Source organism: Mus musculus, chromosome 17, assembly GCF_000001635.26.
Source record: "Mus musculus strain C57BL/6J chromosome 17, GRCm38.p6 C57BL/6J".
Classification (NCBI taxonomy): Eukaryota; Metazoa; Chordata; class Mammalia; order Rodentia; family Muridae; genus Mus; species Mus musculus.
This window is the reverse complement of record NC_000083.6, coordinates 84,440,244-84,454,926: the sequence shown is the minus strand read 5'-3', so window position 1 is coordinate 84,454,926 and position 14,683 is coordinate 84,440,244. Positions and strand designations below refer to the sequence as shown.

Sequence of the window (14,683 nt, the reverse complement as noted above, 5' to 3'; positions counted from 1 at the left end):
ATTGTTATTTTCCCACCTGCAGGTAGAGCAAGTGTGGTTAATCTGCTTAAAGATGGTGAGTCTTTTTCCTTTTGCTCTGAGGGGTGACAGTGTTTCTGAGTATTTTAGAGCTGACTCCTTTACTTAGCTTGGCAATATTAGAGGCCTCTCCCTAACTAAAGTAGCGCATGCTCCTCAGGTTCCCGCTTTCTCATGACATCGTCTGTGGTAGATGGTTTAAAATGTCCCAGGTTGGAGTTCTGGTTGTCATTGTTATCTCTCTGTTTCAGTGCTTCATTTTCTGCAGAAGAGTTTAATTGAAATCCTGGAAGAAAACAGGCAAGTGCTGTTTGTTTTCATGCTTGTGCACACTGGGAATTGTTTCTGTACAGGGAAGCTTTCTTAAAGGTCTCCGGCTTTGTATCTTCTAAACCATTGATCTTATGACCTTGTTCCTTACGCATCTGTTCATGCTGTTTGTGTTTGAAACCCGGACTCCTGAGTGGTTTAGGGAAGCTCTGCAGTGGAGTAGAAGTAATAGCTGTGTGCCCACTTTAACCTGAGGCCTCCTGCTCCTTTGTCTCCTTTTCAGATTTCTTGATTCATCTGATGGACCTCGGTCCAACCCTGCACTTTATTCTGTTCCTGTCGCTTTATGTTGTCTGATTCTTTGATGTCAGCCACTGTCTACATATTTGGGATTCCAGTTAGAGCTCTTCTTCCTTGGTAGACTCAATAGTCAGTTGATCTCTAGACTTTTGACTTGTCTATTTTATATGCCTCTAAGTAAATGTATATCCCTCCTAATTCACTGTCTTGAGATGACACTAACCCTGGTAACTTCCATCCTACTTTCTGTCTCTTTGAATTTGTTCACTATTGATACTTCATATAAATGAAATTACATAATATATGAATATTTATTATTTATTTGCACATATATGTATATTTATTACATATATATATTTGGGTGATTAGGATATAGTCTCACTGTATAGTCCAAGTGGGCACTGAATTCATGATTTTTCTTGCTTTAGCCTCCTGAGTGCTGGGATCACAGGTGTATACCATCATGCTCTGTACCGTCATGCTCTGTACCACTATCATGCTCTGTACCGTCACGCTCTGTACTGTCATGCTCATCCTGCTTGTCCTTTTGGGTCAGGCTGACTTCATTGGAATGTTTTCAAGACTGCTTTATGTAGTAATGTGTAGCAGAATTTTATTCCTTTTTAAAGCCAAATATTTCACTGTGTATTTATGATACATTTTGTCTATTCATATGCTGATGTTTTGGCTTTTTCTACCTTTTGGCTGCTGTATAATGCAGCCTTAAACATTGCTGTGCACAAGAGTTTCAGTTTCTGTTTTATTTTTTTCTCTTCTCCCTTATTTATTTGTTTTTGAAAGGAGGGTCTTACTCTGTTGCCTCAGTTGGCTTCCAACTCAACTGCATTTTATGCTGGTCTCAGACTTGTGGCAGTTCCCCTGCTTCAGCTCCAGTATGCCTCCCATACTTGGCTCTGCTGTCAGCTCCTGGGATTATATACCTAGGAGTGGAATAGCTGGGTCCTTTGCTCATTTTGTTTGTGTTGAGGAAGTTTCAAAGTGTTTTTTCCTTGCTTGAGTTTTAATAATCTGTTCTCCTCTATTGAAAGTAGCCCAAGAGGGACAAGGTTAAAGAATGGGAGACCAGTTGGAAGCTCTTGTAACCCAAAGGAGGCATGAGAATGGTCCAGGTCAGATATTGCCATGGACACAGTGTGGGTACAGATATATTTTGAAGATAGAACTAAGATTTCCTTACAGATGGGATACAGAGGCTAGGCGGCAAGAGAGTTTACAGTATTTTAGAGAGAGAGATACTAGGAGGTAGTGTGGGTTTGGAGCCACTTATAAATTCATATATGTTGTGATACCTATTAGATACCCAAATGTAGATAGTGAGTAGGAAGTTAGAAATACAAGTTTGTAATGGGAGAGACCTGGTTAGAGCCAAAATTTTGGCAATAGTAAACGTACAGAGTATAATTGAAAGTTTAAGAGCTATGTGAGATCAGTATCAAGGGAGAGAATTAGATAGAGAACTGAGAACTGAACCTTGGGGCGCTTTGACGTAGAGGAGGCAGGCTCGGACTCTGTCTCTTTGTCAGAGGGTCTGAAGCTTCCGGTTGACCCTTCACACCAGAGAGAAGGGGGTGAGGTATGAGAGGGAGGAGAGACATAGACACGTAGGTAAATGGTTTAGGGAGACAACGATCTAGTCCTATGTCTGGGGACAGAGTCTAGGAGAACGTGTTGAAGACAGGTGGGAAAGAGTGCGCAGAAAATGTGTTCACGTCTGTACTCGTCTCATTACGTCTTCACGTCTTTTCAAACGTTTCTTTCTTTTTTTTTTTTAATTTATTTATTTTATGTAAGTACACTGTAGCTGTCTTCAGACACCCCAGAAGAGGGCGTCAGATTTCATTACGGATGAATTGTGAGCCACCATGTGGTTGCTGGGATTTGAACTCAGGACCTCTGGAAGTTCAGTCAGTGCTCTTAACTGCTGAGTCATTTCTCCAGCCCTTTTCAAACATTTCTTTTTTTTTTTTTTTTTTTTTTTTTTTTTTAAATATTTATTTATTTATTATATGTAAGTACACTGTAGCTGTCCTCAGACACTCCAGAAGAGGGAGTCAGATCTTGTTATGGATGGTTGTGAGCCACCATGTGGTTGCTGGGATTTGAACTCCTGACCTTCGGAAGAGCAGTCGGGTGCTCTTACCCACTGAGCCATCTCACCAGCCCTCAAACATTTCTTATCTTTGCCCTAAAATAGGGAATAAGGTTAGTGTGGGTAAGGAAAAAGGGCCTATACAGGTAAGAGGATTAGAAGTTTACAATTAGTGTCTGTGTAACTGGAGTGCTTTTACAAATGGGAGATAGAGACATATGTCTGCTTTAATCCCAAATAGACGGGTGCAGGACCATGCTGGTTTTGGGGGGTGCAAAGGTGGTGACAATTATATTTGAATTTCCTTCTGAAATCCTCTCTTTTCTTTGTAGGAAGTTTGCTGGAAATCGTATTGTTCAAACACAGTTAATGAGTGACTTGCTGGTAGGTGTTAGAGTTGCCATGACATTGGTACAGAAAGTACAGGGGCCCCAGGGCAGCCTCTGGAATGACTCCAGCTCACCCATCTGGCAGAGTATGTGTGGCTTGCTGAGCATCTTCACCAAGTTCTTAAATGACGGTAAGTGTATCAGTGTGCAAAACGATGCTTATAACTGCATGCCAGTCAGTGTTTGCTCATACATGTAATTGCTCGTACATGTAATTTAGATATGGTACTTCTCTGTCAGCCAATGGAGAAAGGGCCTGGAGTACATGATTTTAATGCTTCTTTGTTTGCTTGATTTTTGTCTTTTAAATATATGTGTCCAGCAAGGGAGGTTGAAGAACTTTGCCCAGTTTGTGACTGTATATGTGTCAGCATGTTTATTCTGTACAAAGGAGAAAACCCACTAACCTCAGTGTTGGAAAGCCACAGCCTTTAGGTTATAAAGAAAGTTCTTTAGAAGAAGATACCAGATTTAAGGAAGATTTGGAAAGATGAGTTGAACTCTTAGTGGTATTATATTCAAACAATGACAAAGTTGTTGATTGTGGGCCTGGTTGCCTAATTTCTCATTATATCTCTTATGTCTGTGAGAACTATACCACTATGAAGCTAATTGAAAAGAAATTTCTCTTCATGAGATTATTTAGTAAATTAAAATGAAGTGACTCAGTAGATTGTCACCTTTTGTAACACTGATGATCGATGCAGTTGGCATTAGGCATCAGTAATCACAGAAACAGGAAACCTGACAAAACACATCTCTTAGGTTTGTGTAGCTGCCACCTGCCATCTCCCCAAAGAGATTGAATTTGAGAGGAGCTATCTCTAGGTTAGCTGCCAATTTGCAGAAATCAGAGGACTGCATTGAGTTAGACAGAGGACATACCAGGAATAAACAAACACAATATCCTGGTTGAAGAAAACTCTGCAGGTCAGATGGGCCAGAGTTCCTCACTAGAGATAAAGGGATAAAGACAGATTAAAGGAAGAAATAGTGTAAGATACCTAAAAGGCATTGGAAAAATGATTGTGGCTGCTGCCCTGTCTAGTAATACTTACTCATTTGCTAAAGCTATTGAAGAGTCTGTGAAAGTCACAGTAGTGTTTCCTCAGAGTCTGATAGGAAGTTATGGTTGGGATGAGGTACACGGATAGATCTTCTGGCCGGGAAGCTTAGTTCTCTTTTCCTCATGATAAGTTCAAGCATGGTCACTTTCTATAACTTACTAACTGTATATGTATACATAAAGTATTTTTTAAAAACCAAAAACCAAAAAGTCGTTATATAACATTTAAGTATTACAGAAAAGATTAAATTATCCTTTCTCTTCATCTTCTGTTCTGTGTAGTAATGTATATAAGAACTTAAATAAAAAACAAAATTAAAAAATAAACAAGTGAACAAAAAGCAAAAGCCAAAACAACAGCAGCAACTAAAACCCAACAACACGGAGCTGGAGAGATGCTCAGTGGCTAAGAGCACAGGCTGCTCCTCTGAAGACCTGGGTTCAATTCCCAGCACCCAACTCCAGTCCCAGGGGATCCTATGCCTTCTTCTGCTCTTTTGGACACTGTGCAGATACACACACAAGATGTAAACACTCACACACATAACATTTTTAAAAATTAAAAAACGAAAAAAGCAGAAAACTAAAAACAAAACTTTGTGTGAATAAGATGTCTCAGTGGGTAAAGCCTTTGCCACCAAGTTAGATGACCTGGGTTTGATGCTTGATTCCTTGGCACACACATCACATGATGGGAGAAAATGGAGTCCTATAAGTTATCCTTTGACCTTCATGTACACACTGTAGTGCATGCGAACACACACACCCCAAAACAAAACATGGGGACCTGTTTAGAATTCTCCTTTTAAGAATTATTCTGCTTTTGCTGGGGTAATTTTTTTATTTAATACTGGTGACTAGGAAAAGTCATAGCTTTATTGTTTAATTAGTATTTCTGTTTTTTTTTTTACCTTGGACTTTTAGGAAACTAAAAGGAAACTAAATTTTGTTTTGTTTTGTTTTCTGTTTTTGTTTTTCGAGACAGGGTTTCTCTGTGTAGCCCTGGCTGTCCTGGAACTCACTCTGTAGACCAGGCTGGCCTCGAACTCAGAAATCCGCCTGCCTCTGCCTCCTGAGTGCTGGGATTAAAGGCGTGCGCCACCATGCCCGGCATTACTTGGGTGTTTTTTAAGTAGAATTTTTGACTTCTGTGTATGTGTATCTGAATATGAGTACACATGGGCCCCTGCGGAGGCCAGAGAGGACGTCTGGCTAGAGTTGGAAGTGGCTGTGGCTCATCCAGTGTAAGTTCTGGGACTAAACCCAGATCTTCTGCAAGAGCAGCCGGGGTTAAGATGGCACATGGCTGAGCCATCTCCCCAGACTCTAGGGAGTTAACTTTTATCAAGACAGAATTTATAGACAACTTGAACGAGATAGTTACCTTTTAAAAGGGGAATTCGATAATCTGAAAAATAAAAGATTTTGGTGAAATACAGAGAAGACACAGTTTTAAACTGTTTTAAAATTTATTTTAGTTTTATGTGTATTGTGTGTGATTATATGAGTTTATGTACACCATGTAAATTTATGTGCCTGTGGAGCTCAGAATAGGGCAGCAGATCCCCGGAACCAGGTTTATAGATGGTTGTGAGCCTCCATTTGGGGGATACTGGGAAGTGAACCTGGGTCCTCTGTAAGAGCAAGTACTCTTGACTGCTGAGTCATCTCTCCAGTCCCAGAGTTTTAAAGAGACAGCTTATTTTCTGAGCGGTTGATGGCATTTCACCAATGCATTCTTAGGAATTTAAAGCTTTTTATATAGGAAAGTGTTCAGCTGTAGTACAGTGTAGCTAATAACAGAGAGCTGAGCTGATGCATCTCTTCCTGTATCATGAAGTTCAGAGGCAGATGATCCAGAAATACTGCCCTCAGTGTGGGACCACTCTGCATGCTGCTTTAGCATTTATATCATGCTGGTGTCTATCCATGTGTTTGCTACCTCCTGTTTGGCAGATATCTATTGCAGCTGCAGGCATCAAGTGGGATGATGGGACAATTGTGTTTTCATCAGAAAAAGCTAACAGAACCCCGGGCATTTGTGCCTGTGGCCCAGGGGCCTGAACACTCTCCAGGGCTGCCTTTAGTTGGAAGGAAGATGGTGGTAGCAAGGATCCTGCTTCTGGCTAAGCATATGGCTGACAAAAGTCAGTATTGTTCCCAGATATGGAGGACAGAGGATATTTAACTTACAGTGTCTCTGTCTGAGTTGAAGAATTCACATTACTGGAGGCTAATGTAATATGTAAAAAAAAAAAATTAGCAACTCAAAATTGGTCAGTTTGAATGCTGTGTCAGCAAGGTTCTAATTAATGTGGTATACATTTTTCACATAGACCTTCAAAGCTCTCTAAGAAAAATTGTGTTTTGGAGTACAGAGGTGTCAGTGGTGGGAAGGGGCAGGTGATGGTGTCACAAGATGTGCCAGAGATGTAGATAGTAAGGTTAAGAGTATTAAAAAGGAATCTATATAGAGAATATGTACTGGGCTTAGACTTTCTCCTCATGTTCTTCTAAACTTTATGACAGCTTATCAGGTATGAGTTATTAACCCCCCCCCCCAAAAAAAAAAGCTGAGTTTCTGGGAGGTTAAGTAATATGTCTGAGATTTAGTTGCCTGGGAAATGTTCACGCTAGAACTAGTGAGGTCTGCCTGATCCCAAATCACGTGCTCTTTGTATGGCACCAGACCCTTTAAAATGTGATGTTTGCTCTCCCCTCCACCCCCCAATAGATGACCTACTGCAGACTGTTGAGAGTACATCTGGATTAGCTGTTATTCTTTTCATTAAGACCATGTTCCGGCCATCTGAAAAGCTTCCTGGATTGGTGAGTACATCTTCTCTTTAGGATTTTCCTTCACTGTGACACTTTAGATGGACATCACTTTTTACAATTTAAATATTTTGTTTGTTAATTTATAGTTATTTATTTGTGGCGTGTGTATGGGCACACGTGTGTCATGGTGTGTGTATGTGTGTCTGTGTTTGTGTGTGTGTGTGTGCGCGCGCGCATAGGTCAGCGGAAAGCTTGTGGTTGTTAGTTTGTTCCTTCTTTCATGTGGGTCCTGAGGACCAAACTTGGGTTGCTAGATTTGACATGTCTGTACTCACTAAGCCATTTTACTTGTCCGTCAATTTTTAAATCACATTAGCTGAATTTTAAAATTTATTTAGCATAGTTGGGATTTTAACAATAGGTCTTTTCTCTTATGATATTTCTAAATATAAAAGTAAAGTGAGGGCAGGGAGGACAGGCTGAGCAGAGCTGCCTGGAATTCAGCTGTGCAGAGCTAACTGCTGCCAGCATGTTAGGGACTTGCTCCTGAGTGTTTCTAGGGCTGGTTTTAGATCTGTGTGTCAGTGTGGTAAGCGATGACTGACATTAGAACTATGGAGGGGCCAATTAAATACACTTTAATAATATTCTGAAAGTTTTTTTTTAAAGAGTAAACTTTGCAATATACTTAATCATATTCTTTGTAATACAAGAGGCATATGAGGGTCAATTTCTCTCTCTCTCTTTTTTTTTTTTTTTTGGTTTTTCGAGACAGGGTTTCTCTGTGTAGCCCTGGCTGTCCTGGAACTCACTCTGTAGACCAGGCTAGCCTTGAACCCAGAAATCCGCCTGCCTCTGCCTCCTGAGTGCTGGGATTAAAGGCGTGCGCCACCATGCCCGGCTGTGAATTTGATAATGGAAATTACATCTTTGTAATGGCTGCTAACGGTCTCCCCTCCTCTCAGTATATTATCTAGAAACTCACTCTGTCTTTTAGCCCAGACTTATATTAAACATGTCTGTGTTCTGAGATCATGCACAATCATTATCTTTGAATACAATTGAGTTTTTTCTCAGAGCATCCATCTTCCTCTCTGCCTCATATGCTGCTCTTCCTTCCATAGCCGGGAGACGATGGAGAGCTTAGAGCGAGTTGTTCTCACTTTAAAGTTAGGATAATAATTTCAGTGCTTGTGCTGTTTCATTAGTTTTCCTAGAATATTCAGGTTTGTATTTGAGATATTGTATATAATTACGTCTTGTTTTCCAGATCAGCAGCTTGCTTCTCCGGTCTGCTGAGTGCACTAGCATCCCTGAGTGGCTCATGAATAGCTGTAGGAGCCTTTGCTGTACTGATGTGCCAGCCTCAACTCTCTTATTCCTGTGTCAGGGAACACTTGCTATGCTGGACTGGCAGGATGGGAGCATGGGCCCCAGCGGGGAGGCTTTGCTCTTGGATATAGTGCATGTTTTGTTCACCTTGAGTTCACAGTGAGTTTTGGCTTTGTTATCTCGTATTTTGTTTTGCTTATAAGACATTTGAAGGATACAACTAAGCTAACAAAATTAATTCAGTTAAATGTGGTAGGATAAGTCATAAATTAAAATATGTGGGAATAAAATAGGCTTGTGAGAAAAAGCAGATGATGAGAACAGAAATTACTGGTGCAGGCTGATGTGGAATGAACATTTCTAACAATCAGTATCTATGCCAGCTTTCTCTTCTGCTTGTTTTGGGTCAGTCCCATGTTATTTGGAACTTTGTGACCAAGGCTGGTTTTGAACTCCTGATCTTCCTGCTTCTTCTCCCATAACAAGTGTACACTACCACACTCAATTTATGCTAGCATTAAAAAAATTATTTTTATTTCATTATGTGCGTATGTGTGGTGGGTATTGGCATGTGTATGAAGTGCTATGGAGGCCAGAAGAGGGCAGTGGGTCCCTTCGTACTAGAGTTAACAGGTGATTGTGACCTGCCTGGCATCAGTGTTGGAATTGAACTTTGGACCTCTGAAAGCATAGTCTGTTGGCTTAACTCCTAAATATATCTTCCACTCATGCTACCATTTTAGAAAACATGACTCTGTTTCATGAGTTTCATGAATTCTAAGTAATATAGTGTATTTTATACAAACATAGTGCAGTTTACTGGATGGATAAAGTGAGGTTATACAGTAAGTGCTCGCAGCTGAGCATGCTGTAGTCAGGTCTCACAGAGCTGAGTTTCTTTGGTGTTGGGCCATTATGGATGATGAGCAAGTATTTAAAATGTCAAATAGGGTCTGGTGAGATGGCTTAGCTGTTAAAGGTTCTTATCGCCAAGCCTGAAGATCTGAGTTTGAGTCATTGAACCTACATGGTAGAAGGAGGGAACTGACTCTTGCAAGTTTACTTCTGACCTTGGCACACATGCACATATGCAATAAATAATACATAAATTATAGTAAGTTTTTTAAAGTCAGACCATGAATATAACTTAATAGCAGTAAGCATTACTATTATGATAAGAAAAAAAGCTCTAACATAATTTTTACAAGTTGGAGATACAGTTTACATACTATAAATTCACAAATGTAAAGGGCACAACTTTGTGTCTTCTTGTATGTTCATGGGATTGCACAACCATCACCACAGTCAACCTCAGAATGTTCCTATCTTCCTAGATGGTCATGATGGTACACTTGGGAGGCAGAGGCGGCAAGATGAGTTGGAGTGTAGCCTAAATTACCCAGTGAGACCTTATCTCTAAATATTTTCATCATCCTAAAACAGTAGCTACCCCAAGAGTAAAACATGGTTCTCCAGCCTTTCTCAGCTGGGCCCTCAGATTGTTTTAAGATTTCTATGAGAGGCCAGGGGGATGGTCCAGTGGCACAGAGCATATGCTGTGCAAATGCGTGGACCTGAGTTCAGCTCTGCAGCCATACACATGCCTGTAACCCCAGAACTGCTAAGTGGAGACAAGTCAATACTGAGAGCTTGCTGGCCAGCCATCTTAGCTGAAATAGCCAGCTTGTAGGTCAGTAAGAGACAGTGTCTGAGGGAAATAAGACAGAGCTGTAAGAGAAGACGCCAGGTATCTTCTCCTGTCCTGTGTGCATGCATATGTGCACTCACTTGAATGCCCCCCATACCCATGAAACCATCATTACAGTACAGATAATGAACATCTCATTTTGTAAAGGTTTCCTTATATTCATTTGTTTTTTATTTTATAAAGTAAAAATATTCATGTGAAATTTCACTTTCAGTTTGGCCTTATTTGTAATTTTGTTTTTGTTGTTGTAAATGTCATTAAATTTTTTGTTCATTCTTTGTATTTAAAAGTCATAGATGGGGTGGGGGAAGGGTATGGGGGACTTTTGGGATAACATTGGAAATGTAAATGAAGAAAATACCTAATTTAAAAAAAAAAAGCCGTGATACTACTTTCTTTTACTAGGCAGCTTCTAACCATACACATCATGGTCCACTTTTCTTCAGGATTAAGGAGTCCACATTAGATATGTTCCTGTCTAGAATCCTGGCATCTTGGACCAGTTCAGCCATACAGATCCTTGAATCAGGCTCCTCAGGCTTAAAGGGTCATCTGAACGGGGACTCATGCGTACCTAGGAGACTTCTGGAGTATGTCTACACACACTGGGAGCACCCGTTAGACGCTCTGAGACATCAAACCAAAGTCATGTTCAGGAATCTCTTGCAAATGCACCGGCTCACTATGGAAGGGGCAGATTTGGCCACTGACCCCTTCTGTCTGGAGTTGACTAAGAGTCTTCTGCAGCTGGAATGGCACATTAAAGGGAAGTACGCTTGCCTTGGCTGTTTGGTGGAGACTCTTGGAATTGAACATATTTTGGCAATAGATAAAACCATTCCATCTCAAATTCTAGAGGTGATGGGAGACCAGTCATTGGTACCTTATGCAAGTGACCTCTTGGAAACCATGTTTAAAAATCATAAGAGCCATTTGAAGTCCCAAACTGTCACCAATACCTGGATGGACAAGTGGCATGAGACTTGGGTTTTCCCTGTCCTTTCTGTACTGTGTGGAGGAAACTTGGATCAGAGATCTTATGTGATTGATTATTACCTGCCACGGATACTGAATTACAGCCCCGAGAGCCTGCACTACATGGTGCACATTCTTCAGGCATCTACTGATACTGGAACTGGTGAGATAGTTTTTGTTTTATGAATTTCTATTTAGGATACTTAAATGTAAGCCTCTGTGCAGATGTTTGTCATCTTCTAGTTTAAATATGTCCTCTCTCCCCTTCTATAAGTGGTAAAGAAAGCTGTTAATGACAGCCACTTCAGATTGAAACATTTTACTTTCAGTAGCAGAGTGGAGTTTTTGGCTGAAGTAGTTTCAAAAAGCCAAGCAGTGATTTCAGTTGTAAGTTTTTCTTTTGTGTTTTGCTTTTTAAAAAAGATTGATTTGGGCTGGAGAAATGGCTCAGCGGTTAAGTGCACTGACTGCTCTTCTGAAGTTCCTGAGTTCAAATCCCAGCAACCACATGGTGGCTCACAACCATCTGTAATGGAACCCAATGCCCTCTTCTGGTGTGTCTGAAGACAGCAACAGTGTACTCACATACATAAAATAAATAAACCTTTTTAAAAAAAAAAAAAAAAAAAAAAAGATTGATTTGTATGTGTATGAGTAGTTTGCTTGTGTGTCTATATGTGCAGCATGTGTGTGCCTAGTGCCTTTGGAGTCAGAACAGGCCATTGCATCTGTTGGAATGGAGTTACGGGCAGTTGTGAGCTGCCATGTAGATATTGGGCTACTCTCTTGGAGAGTAGCCAGTGCTCTTAACTCAAGAACTATATTTTCCACCCCTTAGTTATAAGGTTTTAATCTATTTATTTTTTTGTTCTCAAGCTAGAGGAATGCTGTCTGTATTTTATATATATATTTTTTTATCCAGGTGATTGAGATAGCAATTAAAAATGCTGTAGGCAGGCCTAATAAAGCAGATGGATTTTTGTGTTTAGTAGGAAGCACAACTTAAAGACGAACTATGTAGTCATTTAGAATTGGGGGAAACATCCCACTGAGACTTGATTGCTAAAGGAATCGTGATTTGTAATTAATATGTGGCCATATGTGGTAGTACATGTCTGTAATTCCAGCACTTGGGAGACAAAAGCAGATGATTGCTTCCAGTTCAAGGCAAGCTTAGTATACACAGTGAGTTCCATACATGTCATGACTGCATGAAACTCTCTAGATAGATTGATGAATGGGTGGATGGATGGATGGATGGATGGATAGATAGATTAAAATTACCCTTTTGATAAAGAAAAAATATATACCCTTACTTGCAATTGAAGAAATTTTGAACTATTGGCTCTGAGAGGAAATTTTGGTTTCTTTACACAAAAACAATCTATTATGTAATAGTCTTTTAACAGTTATTCTTGCATTTTTGAGCGGCCACTTGAGGCTTCGGAGATATGAGCCGTTCTGATGCTAGCTTGTGCTTACTTTGTTAAGGTCCCTGTGAGCCACAGCGTCCCGCACCTTCCTTAGCGGCTGATGCTATGCTAAAATCAGCAAGTCTCTGTAGTGCACATTTGTGTTCTTTATAATGAGAACAACTCAAAAACGAGTTATAGGTTAGTCTTTTTTTTTTTTTTTCCTTCGAGACAGGGTTTCTCTATAGCTCTGGCTGTCCTGGAACTCACTCTGTAGACCAGGCTGGCCTCGAACTTAGAAATCTGCCTGCCTCTGCCTCCCAAGTGCTGGCATTAAAGGCATGGGCCACCATTGCCTGGCTTAGTCTTTATTTTAAAGGAAATAATAGTCTTTGAACAATTACAGTGTTTCTACTATTCTTGTGAAATTGTTTATAACTTGTCTTTACCTGATTTATTTTTCTCTAATTCACATATGGTGATTTTTTTTGTAAATGTTAAGACCTCAAGTAAAAGTATTAGAGAATAAGTTATAATTTCTTTAAATTAGTAAGATAATTGTGCTTACTTGGAATTATTGGCATGAGCAATTATCTCCAGTCATTTTTATTTTAGAATAGCACTTTAATTCATGTTAGAATTTAAAGTTTAATGTTAATTGGATCATAAAAGTTGACACGTCATAGTCATTGCATAGCACAGGAATAGTCTCTGCTCTTATGCTTTTGGAACAAGAATAGTCTTTTCTCCTTTTAGGGTCTTGTAATCACAGAGGAGCTCTGGGAGCTTTGATGGCGTGTCTCCGAACAGCTAGAGCTCATGGACATCTTCAGTCTGCAACTCAGGCCTGGGAGAACCTTGTGTGCAGTGCAAGGGTAAAGCAAGGCTTAATTCACCAACACTGCCAAGTAAGGAAACTTTTGTTGCATCCATAGTTCCTAATAATCTGATTGCTTTAGTAGCCCAGCTAGAGGCCCCTGAGTTGAACCTAGCACTGTCAGGAGCCTGTTAAGGAGCCAGTAGAATGTGCCATCCTTGTACTCAGTCTATGCAGTGTCTGGTGGCAGCATAGACAGCTTACACAAAGAACCTACAGCTCGGAGACACATTCTACATGTGAGTGTGCCCTGGTAAGCTAGTTTATCTATCTGTAAGGCTTACGAGAGCCTGACCAGGGTGCATGGTGCTTGGCTGCTGTGAGCTGAACGTGGTCTGTGGAGGCCTGCAGCAAGGTAGCACAAGAAGACAAGAAAGCCGTGGAGCAGAAGCTGCGGGAGTGAGGCTTTGACCTGTGGACCTGCGAGGCCTCAGTTTTATCCGTGTAATGAGATAGTTTTACAGGATGTGATACAAGGTGTATTGACTGAGCAACCTTTTTGAGGCATGTGTGGGTAACATGGAGTTTACACAGAATTATAAGTATTTTAGCCTTCTTAATTTCTTAGAAAAATTAACGTATTTTCATGTATTTTAGGTGCGGATAGATACACTAGGCTTGCTTTGTGAAAGTAATCGGAGTACAGAAGTGGTCTCTACAGAAGAAATGCAGTGGGTTCAGTTTTTTATCACTTACAACCTCAACAGCCAGTCTCCAGGGGTGCGCCAGCAGATTTGCTCACTCCTTAAAAAGGTAGAATTTTGCATCAGCTTGGGAAAATAGTAATTGCTCTAGAAATTACTGTTTAAAAAGGTCCCAGATTTGGGAAGAGTGTGAAACAGTTGTGATATTGGGCTACCACCTGTCTTCATGGCCTCAGAGTTTTGCTCTGAGACAAGTTTACCTGTCGGATTAAAATCCAGCACACAGAATTCTTTCATTTGGGTGTTAAAAAAAAAAATCAACCCTGACTTCTTAAAAAATATAATTTTAAACATTTTATTCATTTATTTAGGGGACAGGTGTGTATCCCATGGTGCAATCATGGAGGTTAGAGGTCAGTTTGCAGGAGTTGGTTCTCTCCATTTGCCATGTAGATCCTGGGAATAGACTTAGGTTGTCAGGCTTGGTGATGCACACCCTAACTCGCCAAGTTGTCACACCAACCCCAGCTTGCTCAGCGTTGGGGTTCTTAGAGTGTAGGTGGTGTGAAGAAAGTGTTGGTGATGGGGGAAAGAAGCACCCATGAAATGGTAATCTCATGAGTAGCTTATCTGAATCAGACATAGTGCATCTATGGTGAGGAATTGGTAAGGTGTAAAATTGACTATCATTTTGCAGGTTCACACCAATTTAAAGGAAATGGGAAAACTGGTTTAATTCTGGTTGCAGTAATACATTGTTTTTGGTAAAACTATAAAGTGTTGATTTTATATGAAAAAGAAACT

The 14,683-nt window shown here is 40.3% G+C and overlaps 1 protein-coding gene across 10 annotated transcripts in view; it reads left to right on the top strand.

Moving 5' to 3' along the window:
- The window catches only part of Thada (thyroid adenoma associated), a 276,191-nt gene that overhangs the window by 11,320 nt on the left and 250,188 nt on the right, over positions 1–14,683 (top strand). For 9 of the 10 annotated variants that reach the window (XR_003952120.1, XR_003952121.1, NM_183021.3 and 6 more), the window contains exons 6-13: positions 23–55; positions 270–318; positions 3,031–3,218; positions 6,888–6,982; positions 8,202–8,422; positions 10,418–11,109; positions 13,115–13,266; positions 13,833–13,988. Coding sequence is in view for 8 of the 10 variants with exons in the window: in NM_183021.3 (NP_898842.2) it covers positions 23–55; positions 270–318; positions 3,031–3,218; positions 6,888–6,982; positions 8,202–8,422; positions 10,418–11,109; positions 13,115–13,266; positions 13,833–13,988 (1,586 nt within the window). In the remaining 2 variants the exon portion in view is untranslated. Of the gene's footprint in view, positions 1–22; positions 56–269; positions 319–3,030; positions 3,219–6,887; positions 6,983–8,201; positions 8,423–10,376; positions 11,110–13,114; positions 13,267–13,832; positions 13,989–14,683 lie in introns of all 10 variants that reach the window. The other variant, XM_006524278.4, reaches the window with a different exon arrangement.